This window comes from Nematolebias whitei, chromosome 1 (assembly GCF_014905685.2).
Source record: "Nematolebias whitei isolate Nwh7 chromosome 1, NemWhi1, whole genome shotgun sequence".
In the NCBI taxonomy this organism is placed as follows: Eukaryota; Metazoa; Chordata; class Actinopteri; order Cyprinodontiformes; family Rivulidae; genus Nematolebias; species Nematolebias whitei.
In genome coordinates, this window is record NC_056498.1 from 70,703,890 (window position 1) to 70,724,323 (window position 20,434).

General features: G+C 40.0%; 1 protein-coding gene across 1 annotated transcript in view; it reads right to left on the bottom strand.

Annotated features, from left to right (window-relative positions):
* Positions 1-3,846: 3,846 nt before the first annotated feature.
* LOC119430576 (melanopsin-A) overlaps positions 3,847-20,434 on the bottom strand; it is a 48,448-nt gene continuing 31,860 nt past the window's right edge. The window contains exons 2-9 of the mRNA XM_037698011.1: positions 19,332-19,535; positions 18,321-18,492; positions 17,182-17,358; positions 14,752-14,859; positions 8,899-9,094; positions 8,655-8,819; positions 4,989-5,045; positions 3,847-4,090 (exon numbers count right to left, since the gene is read on the bottom strand). Of these exons, the coding sequence (XP_037553939.1) occupies positions 3,923-4,090; positions 4,989-5,045; positions 8,655-8,819; positions 8,899-9,094; positions 14,752-14,859; positions 17,182-17,358; positions 18,321-18,492; positions 19,332-19,535 (1,247 nt within the window). The 3' untranslated portion in view covers positions 3,847-3,922. The remainder of the gene's footprint in view (positions 4,091-4,988; positions 5,046-8,654; positions 8,820-8,898; positions 9,095-14,751; positions 14,860-17,181; positions 17,359-18,320; positions 18,493-19,331; positions 19,536-20,434) is intronic.

Below are 20,434 nucleotides of genomic sequence, written 5' to 3' on the forward strand. Positions count from 1 at the left end.
CTCTGTCACTACTCAACTTACTAAAGGTTGTTCCTCCATCCATCCATTATCTTCCGCTTATTCCGAAGTCGGGTTGTTGGGGCAGCAGCTTGAGCAGGGAGGCCCAGACATATCTTTCCACAGCCACCTCTTCCAGCTCTTCTTGTGGGACCCCAAGACGTTCCTAGGCCAACCAAGAGACATAGTCTCTCCAGCATGTTCCCCGGGGTCTCCTCCCAGTCGGACATGTCCGAAGCACCTCCCTAGGGAGGCGCCCAGGGGGCATCCTTACTAGATGCTCGAACCACCTCAACTGGCTCCTCTTGATGTGGAGGAGCAGTGGTTCTACTCTGAGTCTCTCCTGGATAACTGACCTTCTCACCCTATCTCTAAGGGAGAGTCCAGCTACCCTCTAGAGGAAACTAATTTCAACCACCTTTATCCTCAATCTCATTCTTTTGGTCACTACCCAGAGCTCGTTACCATAAGTGAGGGTAGGAACGTAGACTGACCGGAAGACAGAGAACTTTGCCTTCCAGCTCAGCTCTCTCTTCACCACAAAGGACCGATACAGAGTCTGCAATACTGCAGACGCTGCACCAATCCATCTGTCAATCTCACGCTCCATTCTTCCCTCACTCATGAACAAAACCCCGAGATACTTGAACTCCTCCACTTGAGGCAGAACCTCACCCTCGACCTGAAGAGAGCAGTCCACTCTTTTCCGGTTGAGGACCATGGCCTCAGATTTGGAGGTGCTGATTCTCATCCCAGCCGCTTCACACTCGGCTGTGAACTGCTCCAGTGAAAGCTGAAGATCACGGCACGATGACACCAACAGGACCACATCATCTGCAAAGAGCAGAGATGGAATACTGAGGCCACCAAACTGGAAACCCTCTGCTCCCCGGCTGCACAGAGAAATTCTGTCCATAAAAATTATGAACAGAATCAGTGATAATGGACAGCCCTGGCCGAGTCCAACTCCCACCCTTAAGGGGTCCAACTTACTACCGGCAATGCGAACCAAACTCTTGCACTGCTTTTATAGGGACTGAACCAGGGGCAGCCGGCTAGTAGAGGGCGCTAGGGCACCGCCCACCGGCTGGAACTACTGGAACTACTCACCATTTTACATAGAAGACTTTAAAAAAATGTAATAAAAATGAAATAATAAAATAAAAACATTTCAAAATATATGTATATATGTTTTTAGTTGTGTAGGATAAATATTTTATAGGTAATGATGAGTTACGTTGTTTGTTTCAAAAAACATCTGATTGATGACGTATTTCCGGCCCCTGGGGGCGCATGAATCTAATCCATGATATCTATGGTCTAATCCATAGACTCTCGTTAAAAATGGCACATGCGCAGTTATTCCGTGACGTCACAAGAAAAAGGAAAGCCTCTGGGTGCAGATATCGCCACCCAGGCACGTCGAACGCAAGTTATAACCATCAGTAACGACTGATCGTGTACTTCCGGTTCCAGTACAGATTTTATTTTTTGTCTGGGAACATATCTTGCTGCAGTGACACTCACAACCAGTCTGGCTGCAGCCTGCAGGTACACTTTAAATCAGCGGTCACTTGGTCGGTTTGGATTTGGACCAAGTGATGGTTCTGTCCGATGGTTCTGACTTCTGACCCAACAGAACACTGGATCAGAGCTGTGTCATGGCTGCCGGCTGTTGTTTCTACAACTTGGCGAGATCTACAATCAGAGAAATTTGAAACTGTTCTATCATCTATTCGACGGTAAGTTGCCTTTTTGTTTTAAAATACTGTTGGGCGTGTTAGTAGCTGTTTTAACGCCAATCAGAGCACTTAATGTAAGACTCCATAGAGCTAACAACTGCGATGAGGAGGATGTGCCTCTTAGGTGAATCTGTTTCTTAAAGATCTTCAGGTTTGTTCATCTGCTGATGAGTTCATTAGGCCCAACATTTCTCTAGTCCCCCACTTATTCAGCTCACAAAATCAATTATTTTTTAGACACCATACAATTTTTAACCCTTGTGCACATCCTGGATGGTGAAGAAATATGATTTAATGTGACTGCAAAAAAAAAATAAAAAAAAAATGTTTTATTGGTAATAATGAATATTTATTTAGAAAAATAAATCAGAGAAACATTTAGGTAAACAGGAAATCTATTTCAAACATCAGCCATACATCAGAAAACTTTCACAAACAAAACATTTCTGTTCATTTTAAATTCAACAAGTTTGCTGAGTGTAAAGAGAAATGGTCGACATGTGGAAATGTGTGATGCACCAAAAGCTGAACCATCAACGCAGGATGATTTAATCTGACTTTAAAGCCTGATATATGTCAGCCTAATGAAAAATACTATGCAGATAAATGTTGGTGGCAAAATAAACAACATTAACCTACACACACACACACACACACGCACGCACACACACACACACACACACACACTGCTATACCTCAGAAGATGTGAAAGATAATGAGCTGAAATGTGGTGTGGTAATAACTGAGAGTTCTCTCCAACACATATTCTGATCACACAAACTCTGTTCCTAAAACTTTGCCATTAACTATTGCAATAAAATCTGCTTGTCAGTTAGCAAAAAGATTCATGAACCACTGGATGGATTTGAATGAAACTTCCTGAAAATGTTCATTAGTGGGACAAGCTGTTTCTTTTCCAGAGCTAATTCACTTTAGTAAATACAGATAATGCTCTAACTAAGCCTAATACTCTGAGCACTAACAGATCACACAGGAACTCCCAGTAACACGAGATCACATAAAGTAATTTACAATATTTTAATTCTGTAATTTCCTATAAGATGATGTTAGTGTAAAACTCTGAGGTGTCACTAGTTGTGCATTTCTTCAGCTAATGCTCAGCCATTCTTCATTTAACATGCTTCAGTTTAAGTTGCTGACTTTGCTCAAGTTGGTTTAGACTTATCAAGAAAATTTCTTCCAAAACTAAAATTTTGTTGAGTTTTTCACATAGACATTCCACCATCAATGTCAGTTTGAGTCACATTTATAAAATATGTTTATTTGGAGCCACCAAACACCAACAAGGTCACATTCACGAACAACTCCTGTCAGCAAAACTATAGCTTCAGCACGTTGGAGGAGAAGCAACACACACAGAGAAACAATACAGCGAAAACTTTAAAAACAATTGTTCTGTCAAATAAAGGGACTTTCTGAAATAAAACAATGAATTATTTCTGTTTAGTGTCATTGAAAGGTTCTTTGTGTGTCCATATAATAGATTAACACAAAAGTGGAAGTTTTAAAAAGTCCAGTTTTTCTCAGAACATCAATCTGACTTTAGTGAAAAGTGCAGTTTCGGTACTTGGTGAAGCTACGATTGATGATTTATTGTTATAAATATCTCCTTGATTTCAAACTTTACATTTATGAGTGTTTGTCTGAATCCACATTTGTGAAAAACTACATTTGGGATGTAGAAAAACTGAAGGATTGTTTAGAGATTCAATTTTCAGCTCATAGGTTATGATTATTTTTGGACTGAAACGTGGGGTTTAATGGTTTGAATTTGTTTGTAAAATAATAATACAAAGAAAAGAACATTAAACTTGTCACATAAATCTGAGAACTGACATCTTAACAAACCAAAAGCAACAACAGAACACAACTTTGACCAGGAAACATCACAGAGTTATTTTATGTAATTCAGTCTTAAAAGTGCGTAAGACCTCTTGTTTGAGCTACAATGTGTTATGTTGCTCTGCAAGTAATTTGTAATTGTAAAAGCAGCTTTATAATCATCAAAATCTGAAGAAAAATAAAAATAAAGTAAAAAAAATTATCACTGTGCATTAAAAATAGTTTGTATAAACTGACTTTCTATGTCGGCTCTTAAACTACAACAGGAAATCAGCTGGTTTTATGGCTGCAGCTGTTTGTAAAGAGGAGGGGGTGGAGCTCTAAACATGCCCCGCCCCTGTGTTGTTGTTGTTGGCAGTTTTAGGTCTGGTTGCACGTGAACCTTTTCGTCCAATGGGCAGGAAGGGACTTGTCTCTGAGGTGACGACGATGCTCGGAATTCGACCAGTTGCGTCTCGCATCATGTGTCCATCAGCAAGATCCCCGTTCTGTCAAGGAGACAAGTTGTTGACGTACCATTTTTATATTAGACAGCACAAAAAGATGGGAACTTACTGAGGAAGAGCAAGCTGATGAACAAAGCTTACTTGTAGCTAATTCATCATATTTTCGGTAAACTTTGCAGTTAAGCAAGAAACTTTTTATTTAGTAAAGATTTGTGGTGCATTCAACAGCGACCCGTAAATTAAAAAAAATCACACTTGTAGTTGCTCTAAAAAGTAAAGGTTAAATTTCTCATTTAGGTTAGCATAAATATTTTTTATTGATGCAGTTGTATTTTGGTTTTGTTACATATTGAAATTTTACAGAAACAGTAAATTCTGTGGATTACTGTTAACTTTCAATCTAAATTACTGAAATTCCATGGACTGGGTGGGTTGCAGGGGCTGCTGGGAAATCTTTGGACTAAAATGGATGGACTTCTTCAAGGTATGTTTTCAGATGAGTTGTTCCTGTTGGTTGTTCTGGTTAGTTTTTGGGGTTGGCATATGTTTGGGTTGTTGGGACTACAAATGGCATTAAAAGTCAGGAAGGGACAAAAAAAAAAAGGACAGCACTTCCTGTTTTGTGAGTTTCTAAGTTGTGAAACTCAACATAAAGGTACATATTCTGACTGTGATGAAGTAATGTTTTTGATGTTAGAAATTATCATGTTTCAATGTTATGTCCTGGCTGCAGGCCCAGCTCTTACACTCACGGTTTGCCACTGTAACTTGAGGATATTTTGTGATGAAGATGGTTGAAACTGTCTGCAGGCCTCTTACAACATCAATGTCCAGAAGATAAAAAAAAAAGAGCTTTAACCTCTCTGGGTATTGAAACCCCCTTTTTTATTCCAGTATTAAAAAATTTCAAATAAAGAAACCAAAACATTTTAACACTCACATGTGGGAGACTGTTGCGTTGATTGACTCCTCCCATGGAAATGGTGTCAAAGGATGTCTGGAGAAAACACATTCAGTCAGAGTCAGAGTTTCTTTATTGTCATTCGCACCTCATGTGGTACATGTGGTGGAGCGAAATTATGTACACAGGGTCCCAGTTACATCCAACAATAAAATGTATAAGAAAAACAGTAATAACATCTAAGATATGAACTAAGAAAAACATCAACTAAATATACACTAAGCACTCATAACATAAAACATTGAACATCACCACAAACATGAACATGAGTCTGTGAGCAGATGTGCACGCATGAACACATCAACATTGAAACAGATCAGCAGCAACATGAAACAGATCAGCAGCAACATGATATGGTTTTTCACAGTGATTATTCTAGTTAGAGATTCATGAGTCTAACAGCCTCAGGGTAGAAGCTGTTCCTCAGTCTAGTGGTTCTACACTAGACTGAGGAACAGCTTCTACATTCATAAAGATATCAAGCGCATTTTCTTCAAATGTTTACTGTCCCTAAATTGTAATTATATTTATTAGCAGAAACAACAAAAAATAGAGTCTACAAAACAACTTTAGATGTTTTTGAGCATTAGTTCTATTTACTGTTAATTTACTATATGTATCTTTCTTCTGAAAAAGTTTTACATGATATTGACACAATATTAGTTCTAAAACCAATCCTAGACAGTATCAATGCTTGTACACTTCTAGAAAAACTACATAAGGTTAGACAGAAACAAAACAAACAAAGAAAAACATCATGAGTAACATCACATTTTCATTGTACCATTTCTTTGTGTTTAGTTTGTATTCCACTGTCCTACTTTATATAACTGGGAGCTGGTGCTGCTGCACATTGCTGTGCGATGTCGGATGGAAAGCTTTATGCGGAAACAAAGACACAACAACCAACATTGAGAAGCAATGCACACACTCACACACACACACACAAAAAAGCCGTGTATGCCATATTCCACACATATGTTGGGATGTATAGTAACAAATGTGTGTATAAATATTAAAGACCGACCGATATATCGGAAGGGACAATATTTTAGGCCGATATAGGCATTTGGGGGCATATTGGTATTAGAGCTGTTATTTCTAACCCAGGCCCGAAGCCCGGCCCAACCCAACCCAATTAGGGGTGGCTGGGCCATGATAATGTGCTGGATGGGTGGGCCGGGTCGGTGTTGGGCCTTTGATTGCGTCAGCGGATCAGCCGCAGTTTAATTATATGGCAACATGGCTTGCCATAAATCCAATTATATGACATCACTGCTTGCCATACATTCACCAGCCTCACACTAAGCTTCAGATGGTACTTTACTGCCAGGCAGCGATCCATCGCCCAAATGGACGGCCATGAAAGGACAAACACCCCCTCAGCTCTGATCTTCTGCCCCTTTTATTCAGCCACGCGTCACCGCAGTAAAGTTTGTTTTATGTTGAACATTGGACATTCGAGCTCTGTGGCTTCAACGGTGTGTTCCTCCCGTTCGATCCTATGCAGGCAGTCTGACATCAGTCAGCCAAACTCGAACAAGAGGAGCACACTGCTGAAGACATGGAGCTCGAATGTCCAACGTCAAACTAACTTTACTGTGGTCTGCGTGTCTGCCGACTGTTAATAACTATATAAGCAGTCAAAGTTAATTAAAAATGTGTGTGTGTGGGGGGGGGGGGGTCGGGTTTGGACCTGTAATTACTGTTAATTCGTCAGGTCGGGTTGGGTTCGGAAATGATGGATATTGTTGTATTCTGCCGTAAGGAGTGTTGAACCCAAGTGCAGGAGGATGACAGGAGGCTCGTGGAAAAATCAAAAATATTTATTTTTACAAAAAACAACAAAACAGAAGATGATGGGGCAGCGTACTCACAGACAACAGGACATAGGACGGAAGGCAGAAACACACCATAAGGACAATCCTGAGACAAAGACAAGACGAAGAGGAACTGAATATATACACAGACACTGATTGGGACAACGACAGACACCTGCAGTGATTACATGAGACACAGGTGAGACAGGGGCTGAGCACAAGGAGGGAAAACACTGAGAGCTGGAAACATGAGGAAACGGACAGAGACAGGACCAAAAACCCCACAGATATGGACTGGGGCAGGTCGGATCTGATTTTTTTGGGCCTGAATGCAACTCTAATTGTTATCGGTGATAAGTGTTTCATTATGCATTGATATAAACACTGGGAACAAGTCATGTCCTTACTTGCAAAAGGTGTAATTGTACAATATATCCAGCAGAGGTTGCATTTGGACTACTTTCAAGTCTTGGCTGTCCACTTTCACTTTCAGCACAGCCAAAGCAGTGATCAATACTGTATAGAGTACCGGTATTTTGCTGAACAGAGCATGGTAAGTTTATTGTAACTGAGCTGTAAAATAAAATTTTAAAAATCAACAATTGTAAATTCTCTTCAATCCTCCAACCCACTTGTCATTAGCTACTTAACTCTCAAGTTAGCAAGCTAACATTTAGATAACCTAGCATAGACTGCCTTGTAAAACTTTAGCCAGAACAATAAATCTAATGTGGAGGTAAAATATATTAGTGTTAGTAACGTTATCTTTGTCGTCCTCAATGAAATGCATTGTTTGGCTGACATCTTTACTTCTCTGCAAATAAAAATAAACTCTGCTATAGTCAAAACTAATTAGGCCTTCACCATACATGACTGACTGTTTAAACAATGAACAGGGAAGGAGTTTCTTTGTTTTATTCATATTTTTGTAAAACACTTGATAATTTTATGGTGAATAATGGAGGATAGAAAACGTGAATGCACGTTAGAAAAACTGTTTCAAGACTTCAAGTGTTAAAACACAATTAAAAGTAGCTGTTTACTTAGATTCTTGGGGGTGGGCAAAGGTAAAAAAAAATGTTCAGCCATTACTGTATATCTGTTATCGGTATGAGCCTTCTCCTCGCAATATTGATATTTGCGATAGCCAACTTCCGTATCGGTCAGGCTTTAGTAAATATATGCAAACTTTTAACCTGCTGTGAAAATGAGTTTACCATCACACAATCTTTTTCGGTGAACAGTATTAAACTACAACGTAGTGAAACTCATCTAAATACAAAGTGTACACCAAAATATAACTTGATTTAGTTTTCTGTACGTAAGGGGCACAATTACACAACACTTTATAATGAATTCTAACTCTCATGGTTTAAAGCCAAATGACAAATCTGAAGTACAATAAACATAACTTATGACATGCTTCAAAATTAGTTGAAACAACTTCATTCTAATGTAAACTGTGAAGTACCCTCTGTTTTTGTCATGTGTAGATGTACGCTTGCATCAGTGACTGCATGCCTGTGAGGTGGAGAAGCGGCAGAGGTCGATAAAATGTGTGTGAATCATCTGAAGGGCACTTCCATTTTCACTGAGAAGAAAACTGTGTCAGATTAGCATATTAATTTAGAAGGGCTCTAAATACCACTGGGTTCAGCTACAATACAGTGACTACTGACTCCACAAAGTGACCAAGAACACATTTTTGGCTGCATCAACTCTGAAGATTTTAGATGCTGGATGGAACAGTGCTGTCCTAACCAGTAAAATGCAGCTGACTGACACCAGATCTGGTACCTACTACATGACTTTGACAGAAGTTTACCTTTTCAAATATGCCCGAGTCATGATTCTTCAGCTTGGACTTGAAGCTGGAGGAGTGTTTGATGTTGGGCAGCTCGGCTGTATCCCTGCTGATGTCACAGGAAACCTGTCGGCTGGCTGGTCGGGAGCTCATGCTGGTCAAGTCTGCCTCAGTGTCTGTCAAACCCTGCAAAGGAAAACCCATACTTCATCAAATCAGGTTTAAAGGTTCTACCTGTTATCTGGTGAAATGTCGAAAAACTCACTGATTCGCTGTCGGAGGCAGAGGAAAGGCGGGACTTTCGGGTGCTCGGCCGCTTGTATTGGCTGCTGATGTCAGAGCTCTGGCTGGTCAGAGTGGAGCGACGCGTCGATATGAAGCTGCTACTGGTCGAGCGAAGGTCACGAGGACGGACACAGAGCAGAGTGCCCAGACATGGTATGTACTTGGCTAATGCTATCCTGAAGAAAGAACAAAACACAGCTCCATACTTTATCACTTCAAGATTTACTCTGGATCTTTTTGTTACAGATATGGCTTGTTTTCATCACCTCAACTCCAAGGTCATGGTCACAACTCAAGCTCAAAGGTTATTCAAGGTCATTGCTTGTCCAGGCCATTACTATAGATAGCTGTATAATAGTTTTTCAACGAGTGTATAGTGTGACGTATGCAGTAAGCTAAACAGCCATTTTCCCTTCAGACCAGTGCACATAAATATAAATTAAGTAACCACGGCTGCCTGGTGGATCAGTGGATAACTAAAGGGGACATGGCCTTTCAGTCAGTGGCCCCAAGGCTGTGGAACAGTTTGCCCCTGCAGCTTTGTTTTGCTGACTCTGGACATGCTGGAGGTTTTTAAAAAGCAACTGAAAACACTTTTATTCTCTCAGGCTTTTATGTCATGATTTTATTGGGCTTCTTATGCTTTTTTAATTCTTTGTATAATTTAACGTTGGTTTTTATTGTACGACACTGTGATTTTATGTCTGTGAAAAGTGCTTTATAAATAAAACTTTACTTACTTACTTGATAGAGCTGTTGCCTCTCAGAGAGAAGATTGCTGGATCGAATCCTGGCCAGAGACCTTTATGGGCAGAGTTTGTATGTTCTCTCTGTGAATAGCGTCCTCAAGTTTCCTCATATGCATGTTAGGCTAACTGGTAACTCTAAATTGTCCCTAGGTGTGAATTTGTTAATGATCTTTTGTCTCTATGTGCCCCTGTGATGGATGGGAGACCTGTCCAGGGTGTCCCCCGTCTTTCACACAGTGACTGTTGGATATGGGCACCAGTGAACCCCGTGACCCAAAAAGGAAGAAACGGGTGAAGATGATGGATGGATTATAAACATGGCAGGTCAGTAGCTAACAGTATCATCAACTTTAACATCTTTAACTTTGGAACCACATCTTATGATTATGCTCATTTCCATCTTCTTTACCCACTTCTCCTTTCCGGGTCATTAGGAGCTGGTGCCAGCACGTCGTACGTCCATGACAGGGACACAGAGACAAACGAGACAAACAAACAATCACTCTCACACCTAGAAAAAATAAAAGTTACTAATGAACCTATTGGTCTGTTGGAGGAAACTGGAGTACCAAGAGAAAACACTCATGCACGAGGAGAACGTACAAACTTCACACAGAAAGGCCAGGAGGCCATCCTGTGATATTTTCACTAAGAGGAGACAGCTCATTGCCATCCATTATCTCATGGCCTCATTACCTCATGGCCATCCATTATCTTTACCTGCTTATTCCATTTTGGGTCACAGGGGTCGCTGGTGCCCATGTCCAGCAATCACTGTGCGAGGGGCGGGGTACACCCTGGACGGGTCGCAAGTCCATCACAGGGCCACATAGAGACAAACGAGACAAACAACCGTTCACTCTCTCATTCACACCTAGGGACAATTTAGAGTTACCAATCAGCCTAACATGCATGTTTTTGGACTGTGGGAGGAAACTGGAGCACCCAGAGAAAACCCACGCATGCACGGAGAGAACATGCAAACTCCACCCAGAAAGGCCCCTGGACCGGGGTTTGAACCAAGGACCTACTTGCTGAGAGGCAGCAGCTCTACCAGTTGCGCCACCGTGCTGCTCTTAAAAATACACACCTTTCATAAATAGTTTTATTGATTTTTGTTTATTTTCTTGATTTTCAATGTCAACATTATAATATTTTTATTCTTGAATACATGGACATTTAAAGTATTTTTTTTATTATTCTTGCTGCTTAAAAATATTAAAACAGTCAGTGTCCTGCGTTAAGCTGTCATTTGTGAATATTTAATTTCAACCCAGTTAACATCTAGGTTAAGTGAGAAGGGATTATTTTAGTTCAGGTGTTAGAGATTAACAATGAACCAGTCGGTTCAATCATTCACCAAGTTCTGCTCACGTTAAAAAGACAAGAAGCAAACAAAGTCAAAATAGTACATAAAAATGTACTAAACTCAAAGCAGTCCTGTTTTATTACCTTTCATTTCAGTCTACAGCAGAGATGTGCTGTTTGAATTTGATGATGTTAAAATGTCTAAATGTCTAAAGAGAGAAAGTTACGGCCCTGTGATGGACTTGCGACCCGTCCAGGGTGTACCCAGCCCCTCGCACAGTGATTGCTGGACATGGGCACCAGGACCCCCTTGACCCAAAATGGAATAAGCAGGTAAAGATAATGGATGGATGGATGGAGAGAAAGTTACATGAATGTCTTAGTTTGTGTGTTTGATAAGGCAACAAACGAAAAATACAAACACATCTCAGGCATCGACTTTTCTCATTTAGATATTGGAAAAATTCTACACAATAACTAGTTTTGTGATGCAGAATCTTTAGTTAGAAAAAGTTGACATGTTGGTTGTAATAGATTGTTGCGTACCACCAGATGAAGAGATTCTCAGCGTGACCTCAGCAGAACTAAGGAGTACTTTCAGGAGAAATAATCCGCACAAGGCAACCGGCCCGGATAACATCACCGGGAAGGTGTTGAAAGAATGTGACGATCAGCTCTGCGAGGTGCTGGCAGACATCTTTAACACCTCACTTACCCTGGCAACAATTCCCACCTGCCTGAAGACTGCCACCATACCATACCATACCATACCATACCATACCATACCATACCATACCATCCATCCATTATCTTTACCCGCTTAATCCATTTTGGGTCACGGGGGTCGCTGGTGCCCATGTCCAGCAATCACTGTGCGAGGGGCGGGGTACACCCTGGATGGGTCGCAAGTCCATCACAGGGCCACATAGAGACAAACGAGACAAACAAACATTCACTCTCTCACTCATACCTAGGGACAATTTTAGAGTTACCAATCAGCCTAACATGCATGTTTTTGGTCTGTGGAGGAAACCGGAGTACCCGGAGAAAACCCACGCATGCACGGAGAGAACATGCAAACTCCACCCAGAAAGGCCCCTGGACCGGGGTTTAAACCAGGGACCTGCTCGCTGAGAGGCAGCAGCTCTACCAGTTGTGCCACCGTGCTGCCTCCATAGCATACCATACCACTTTATTTATAAAGCACTTAAAACAGCGACAAGGCCAACCAAAGTGCTCACCATCATCCCAATCCCAAAGAGCTCTACAATGACTGGTCTGAATGACTATCGGCCAGTGGCCCTCACCCCGATAGTCGCTAAATGCTTCGAAAAACTGGTCATGACTCACATCAAAACAACCATCAACATCAACGAGGACCCTCATCAGTATGCATACCATGAGAACCGATCAACAGAGGACGCCATCTCCTCTGTGGTCCACAATGCTCTCACCCACCTGGAGCAGAATGACTCCTACATCCGTATGCTCTTTGTGGACTTCACATCTGCCTTCAACACCATTATCACCCAAACCCTGATGGACGAAATATTCACACTAGGACTATGCGCCTCCATTTGCAACTGGGTACTAGACTTCTTAACAAACAGACTACAGTTAGTGAGGATCCACAACCTCTCCTCCTCCACCATAACACTCAGCACTGACTCTTCTCAGGGATGTGTGTTGAGCCCTCTCCTGTTCACTCTGCTCACATATGATTGTGCATCTACCCATCCAGGCTGTCACATTGAAAAGTTTGCAGATGATACAGCGGTGGTGGGATGCATCACAAACAATGATGAGTCCAGCTACAGGCAGGAGGTGGAGCACCTGGAGAGCTGGTGCTGAAAGAACAACCTTCACATCAATGTGAAGAAGACAAAAGGGATGATCGTGGACTTTAGAAGGAACAAACACACCTACACCCACCTGGAAATAAGAGGATCTGCGGTGGAAGTGGTCTCCAGCTACAAGTACTTGGGTGTGTACCTGAATGACAACCTCAGCTGGGGCAACAACACTTCTAGCCTGATCAAGAAAGCTCATCAGAGACTCTACTTCCTCAGACGGCTGAGGCGAGCTGGTCTGGGAAGCTCAGTCCTCACCTCCTTCTACAGGTGTGCAGTGGAGAGCATCCTGTGCTCCAGCATCAACATGTGGCATGGAGGCTGCACAGCTGTATAAAGAAAAGCTTTGCAGAGAGTGGTGAAGGCTGCACAGAAGTCTGTTGGAGACAGTCTTCCCACCATCACAGATATTTACACCTCTAGATACAGGAAGAGGGCATCATGAAGGACCCCACTCACCCAGCATACACACTTTTTGCCCAGCTCCCCTCAGGAAGGAGGTTAACGAGCATTAAGTGTAGAACCACTAGACTGAGGAACAGCTTCTACCCTGAGGCTGTTAGACTCATGAATCTCTAACTAGAATAATCACTGTGAAAAATCACATCATGTTGCTGCTGATCTGTTTCATGTTGCTGCTGATCTGTTTCATGTTGCTGTGTTCATGCGTGCTCATCTGCTCACACAAACTCATGTTCGCACTGCTATTCGGCGTATTGTTTTTATACTTGCTAGAGCTTAGTGTATTTTTAGTTGATGTTTTTCTTAGTTCATATCTTAGATCTTATTACTGTTTTTTTTTTACATTTTATTGTTGGATGTAAATGGGACCCTGTGTACATATTTCGTTCCACCACATGTACCACATGGGGTGCGAATGACAAATAAAGAACCTTGAATCCTTGAATCCTTTACAATAAGGTTCCCTTTATAGATGGCTAATAAATAATTTAGATACGTTATCAATTCCTCTATAAACACAAATCATTAATAATTGTTTATTATGCATTAATTAAAGGTGGCAGAGAGACAAAACTGACCAGTGTTGTAAACATGTTTCTTTAGCATATAATATTGTACTTTATCACTGCATTATAAGTATGTACAACTACTTTGTAATATTATATCAAAAAAATATATGTTTACAAATGCTTATTGTACTTAAAAGGTAGCAACTTAGTTTGAAATGTTTAATATAACAACTTTAGATGAAATATATAGGTGAACAGATTTGACTCACTATTTGGCAAGAAACTGGTCAGTTTTGTCTCTGTCACCCTTATTTAATGTGTAATAAACAATTATTAATGATTTATGAAGTGTTTATAGAGGAATTAATGACATACCTATAAACTATTTATTGGCCATCTATAAGGAGAGCTTTATTGTAAAGTGGTACCGATTGTTGATTTTCCTCTGGTGTTATTAAAAAGAGTAAATAAGAGATGTGTAATGTGTCTTATTGTGTCCGTTGTAATAAAACAGGAGGCGATGGTTTAAACTCTGAAACTTTATTCCAGCATCTGCTGGAAACAAATATGCAAAACTTGTTCCCACTTTTCCATTCTTCTTTGTCTCTTTTACCTCATGCTGTCCCAGCAGCACCCTCTGGTGACAAGGAGTAATAAAAGCAACAGAACCGACCAACAAATATTTTTACTGCATAAACGTAAGAACACGTTTGGAATGGATTATTATCATTTTCTGTAAACAGTATGTTAAAACAAATATTAAATGAAAAAAAAATGTTTGTTGGAAAAACGTGTTTTCTTTTGTATGTTAACTCAAAATGAATGACCAAAAACCAACACATTTTGTGCATAATCTTGGAGCAAATAATGGGAGTTGGCTGATCTTTGACCCAGGCCCTAACCCAATATTTAGAGGTTAAGTGGACGTTGCTGATTACACCTGTGAGGTTGTTACCTGTACTTTGGGTGCGTGATGGCGTAGATGATGGGGTTATGGATGGCTGAGGCCTTGGCGATGACAGCAGGAACAGAGTTCATGTACGGAGTCAACATGTCTGCATACCTGCAGCAGAAAGAACCAGAACAAAGTCTGTTGGGTTCAGCTCACTAACATTCAGAACCACAGGTACTTTTTTCACATGTCAAGGGTCAATCAATAAACCTAAACGCTGAAGTCACTTCTTGTGTTTAGTTTGAAAGAAGTTTTAGAACAAAACTTGATTTTTAAATAAAGATCAGGTTACGTATATCATGTTTCTGTTCACTTCCCTGAGATGACCCGTTGTGACTTGGCACTATTTAAATAAACTGAATTAAATTGAATAGAATCAATCAAACTGCTAAAATGTGTTAAGCAGCTAATAATTTCAAATGTATTTATTGCAAAGTCGCAAAGACCAGCCAAAATTATTGATAAAGTAGAAATCATAATCTACTCAATTTTGTTTTATGTCAGTGATGAATGTGTCCTTAAATTAAAAACATGTACCTGTAAGTAAAAATTGTTGCTTGCCAGATGCTAAATACCGTAAAAATTAAAAAAAATAAAATAAATAAATAATGGAAGCATCCCAGGTGACTGAAAATATGTAAAAAATGGTGAAGTACATGAAAGAGCAGTTTGGGAGACAGAAAACCAACAGTTTTAATAAGTATGTATTATTGCAGATTTATTGAGTAAAATGTTTAGATTTTTTTTAAACAATCTAAACTAAAATGGACAAGAAACTGGAGTGATTTATTGTTTATTTGAGAGATGAAATTGTTCAAACCCACTGCAAAATGCAGTGAGCTCAAACAGACTGACATTTTCCTTCATCTCCAAGAATTATATCACCTCTTTTACTCTTTTACCATTTTTAAGTCCAGGGATGTGCCTCACCATATTCTAAAATTACTCAATGCCAAAATAAAAATAAATAGGTGATGAGGCATATACATGAATTAATGAATCTTTGGTTGCCTCTTTCCAATCTAGCAGAAGTTTTGCACAAGTTGTTTGTAGCATCAGCTCTGTCTGTGAGCCCTGATATTCAGTGGTGGGATGTAACTACAAATACTTCATTACTGTACTTAAGTACAATTTTCATGTATCTGTACTTTACTTAAGTAGAGTTAAATGTGGGTACTTTATACTTTTACTCCACTACATTTTACATCAAGTATCTGTACTTTCTACTACACTACATTTTTATAATGCGTTGCAGGAAGTACTTTTACTTTTAATACTTTAAGTATTTAATTAAATACTTTAAGTATTTTAAAAGCAAGTACTTATCTACTTTTACTTAAGTAAAAATGTTAATGTGGTACATGTGCTTTTACTAGAGTACATTTTTGTCTGTTTATTTGTACTTTTACTTAAGTACAGTGTTTGAGTTCTTTCTCCACCACTGCTGATATTTATTCTTGATAGTTGTCTAACAGGTTCTCCTTCTTTTTCCATGTTTAGCAGCAGATGCACTTCTTGCCTATTTCCCCCTCCTTGTTTTCTTCCACAGACCAGCGTCATAGAAAGATACGGCTCTGCCACAGACTACAGATTCAGCTAATTGCTTTGTTTACATTGACTGCAGACCCACATGTCAGAACTGCAACTCAGTATGGTATATCTGGAAGATCACTGCTACTTTTTCAAACTGCAACATTTAATAAAGTTCAAAATAATTTTTATGTTTTATTTTACAAAACATTAAATTTTGGCTTGTGATGGACTGGAGACCTGTCCAGGGTGTCCCCCGCCTCTCGCACAGTGACTGCTGGACATGGGCATCAATGACCCCATTGACCCAAAAAGGAAGAAGTGGGTAAAGTGGATGGATGGATGGATGGATGGATGGATGGACGGACGGACGGATGGACGGATGGACGGACGGACGGACGGACGGACGGACGGACGGACGGACGGATGGATGGATGGATGGATGGATGGATTAAATTTTGGCCAGATTAGGTATAATTAAAAACAACAACATTGTGTTGTATTTAAAATGGACAATTGTAAAATTTTTAGATACCTTTAAGTACCTTTAACTTCCATCTGAATGAAACTGTTTACAGTCTTTAACATGTTTTCTGTACATCCATCTGCAGCTTAGTGTAAGATCTGAAAAACTGCAGTTAACAAAATAACTTTTACTTAATTAAAATATAAATGAGACTGAAAACAATCCTGTATTTAAATTGTCAATTGAATTGTATCAGATCTGATAAAACAAAACAAAACATTAATAAACTAATTTTAATTATAGAAGTCGCTTCAAAGCGTCTGCTCTGTAAAGTCATTTTTACACATTTCAGCCTCATGTTTGCAGTGAAGGTTGTTGATTTAAAATGTGTAAACTATGTTAAAGATTACATTTAGCAAACTGCTGTTAAATAGTACCCAGCAAAGGCGGTGAGCGCGACAGTTGAGTATGGTGACCAGGAGATGACGTAGAGCAGGATGACGATCAGAGCGATCTTTGCCATCTTCCACTCGTTCTGCAGCCGGTGGAAACCCTTCGTCATGTCCCGAGTGCTGCTGTGACTGTGGGTGCTGCCATTAATCTTCCCTACCCCCCTGAAAACACAGAGAAACATGCAAATGCTGAGCAGCTAAGGTTAATTTAACACACATAATGCAAATCTAGATCTCAGAGTTACCCTTACTTTATGGACTGAACTGTAACTTTAAAGAAATTATCCCAAATTTACCACAAAAACTACTTTTGACCACATTTGTGTTTGGGCAAATATCCTGGGGGGTCGGGGGATACGGACCCCTCCCAATTTTGGACAAACAATGATCAGTTTGAGTAAATCAATGTGTGTGAAGAATATTTTATTTGATTTAGTGGATTTATTTATTGGACATATGTATTCTGTTTGTTAACATATTTATTTAGAGCTTTAAAGTTTTGTACAACAGCTACACACTGCAACAATTATTCAGTTACCTCAAAAGCCATTTAAACCAAATAAAATCAATCTTCAGAGTGATTCTAAACAATCCTTGCATTGAGGAAACTACACCCATATTTAATGTACATTGACTGTTTCTCAGCAATTTTCACTCTGAGAGTGAGTACATTAAAATATTTAGTGATCGTGGCAGTGTTTGTTTATGTTTCCATGGCAACATCGGACCATTGCATATGTGTCTCTGTGGTAGGTTTTGTAAAAATAATAATAATAATAAGCTTTTGTTGAAAATCATATTAATGCAAACAGGAAGAAAAAATAAGTAAAACAAAAAACTGGCGTGGGGTTTCTGCAACTCGTTTACCTGGAGAACAGTAATGAATGTTAACTTTTTGTTTTGCAACTTTACATTTATTTGTCTCTTAATGGACTCCCAAAAAATTACTCTTACAAAACCTCCTGTTAACTGACACCCCCGCCCCCCAATAATGAGGTCCTGCCCTTGTATTTGTGTAAAAAACCTCGTTTTGCAGCTCATCCCTTTGTGATCGTTTTGAACGTGTTCTTTTTCCTATCTGACTCAGGTCAAACAACATCGATGGGCAGCAAAGTTAAACTGACTGGTTGGTGATGCGGATGGCTCGGAAGATAAAGACGTAGCAGTAGATGATGATGAAAAGCGGCAGGAAGAAGACAAAGATGAAGAGCAGCATGGTGTACGCTCGCACTGACGGCGTGAAGGTCATGTAGTCCCACGTACAGGAAGTCAGCAGGCCCTCAGGCACATACGCACCTGATGAGACACACAGTGACACACAGGAAAGGTGCGACAACGTTAAATCAGGTCCTCTGGATGGATTAAGAAAAAACTGTTGAAGCGTTTCTTCTTTTATCCAAAGGACTTCTTCAGTCTGAGGAGCTGCAGTAAACTCAGTCTTATAAGTAGCCCCTTCTCAGAGTGGATCAGCCAGTTTGATGGTGACATCCAGAACTAGCTTAATGCCCTGATGGCCGCTTGCTATTCACAGGGGGCTGAGTGAGCACGAGATATGAAACCAAGGAGATTTTTTTTTCTCAATAAATCTGAAAAAATAAACTGTAATCTGTAAAATAATCTGTAGAAGACAGATTGAATGATAGTTAGTTTCCACTGGACAAAGGTGATCAGCAGGTACCACAGCAGCGAGCAGTGTGTCTCTGAACACTAACAGACCATTGGACCATAAGTTAATAATAATGGTAACACTAAGGTTAGGTATGGTGATGATTTCATTAACTTTAATGTGACCTGCAAGTCTGTCCTGTAGAAAAATCTACATTCTGCAGGTATTGGACTGACACTTTGTATTGGCCAACCTTTATTTTTAAATGAATGGTTAGCAACGGGGACAAAACAATCTTAACCAATAACTCTCTACTGTACACATTATTATGGTTGTGTCAACAGGTTAACTCTTTTGTATCTTACCTATTGAATAAAGTAATTAATCAAACTAAACAATTTTATGTGTCAAATTTGACACAGTTTCATTGTCATTTTTATTTTCATTACATGAAGACGTCAAAATCACTTTTAAAAACCTATAAATTATTTATGTTTCGTGTGTCTTGTGAGTTAATGTGTGTTCTCACTCCAGCCGAAGAACGGTGGTAGGCTCCAGCCAAGGGAGTACGCCCACACCGCCATAAGGATGAAGAGGGCCCGTTTCCGTGACAACACACCTATGGAGGCCAGAGGGCGGGTGATGACCACATAACGATCAATGGCGATCACAGTCAGTGTGATCATGGAGCAGATCCCAAACAGAGCGCCGCAGAAAGCGTACAGCTCACAACCTGCAGAGAAAGAACTTATCCTTTTAGTTTAAAACCAGTTCACAGAGTAACACAATCTGTTAAAGCTTTTTAAACAAACTTTATGTAATTTTAAAAAAGGCCTCAGACTGTCGCTCTGCAGACGTCTGTTTTATTTCAGCTGAAGTTATGAGGATAAAAGGACCTTCAAATTTTAAAAGAAGGAAGAAGCTGAGTCACAATAGAACATGAATGTTTTCTTTATTAAACACAATGAAACAACTTTTACTTTAACTCTGGGCTTAAATGAAGATCTAAGCAAAAGTTCAGTACGACTTCCTGACTCCTTCTGACTGAGCTGCTTTCATTGCTTCATTTGATGTTCAGGTGTTTTTGCAGTGTTTTATCACTTAACAGGTGGGTGATCAAACAATCACCTGAGTATATGTGTGGTGATTTGTCTGTCTGTTAGCAAAATATCTCATGAGACTTTCATAAAGTAATCAATGAATGTAAAGCACTAATGTCAAGTTGTGTAAAATGTAAATACAAACAGAATGCTGGGCATACGGGACACGGCCGAGCTGTGGGATTCTGAAAGCAGTAGGCAGGTTGTGTTGGACAGCGGCAGCAGGTGATGAGACAAAGACTCATGCTTGAGAGGAGTTTGGTGAGGAAGACTACCCATTTGTTTCAGCTGATCATCCAACACCTGAGGGGCAGCAACTATCTTGCATTGTTCACAGTTGGGACGGGGAGCTGCTGACGCCACATGGGGATGTAGTCGGGCAGAGGAAAGAATAATTTGAGAGTATCCTGATGCATGCTCAATAATCCAGGTAGAAAAATCTAAAAAAGTTAAATCTGGTCCTCTGGACATTCAAAAAAAACAAAACAAAGCAAATCAACAAAAAAATGTAGAAACGTTTCGTCTCTCATCC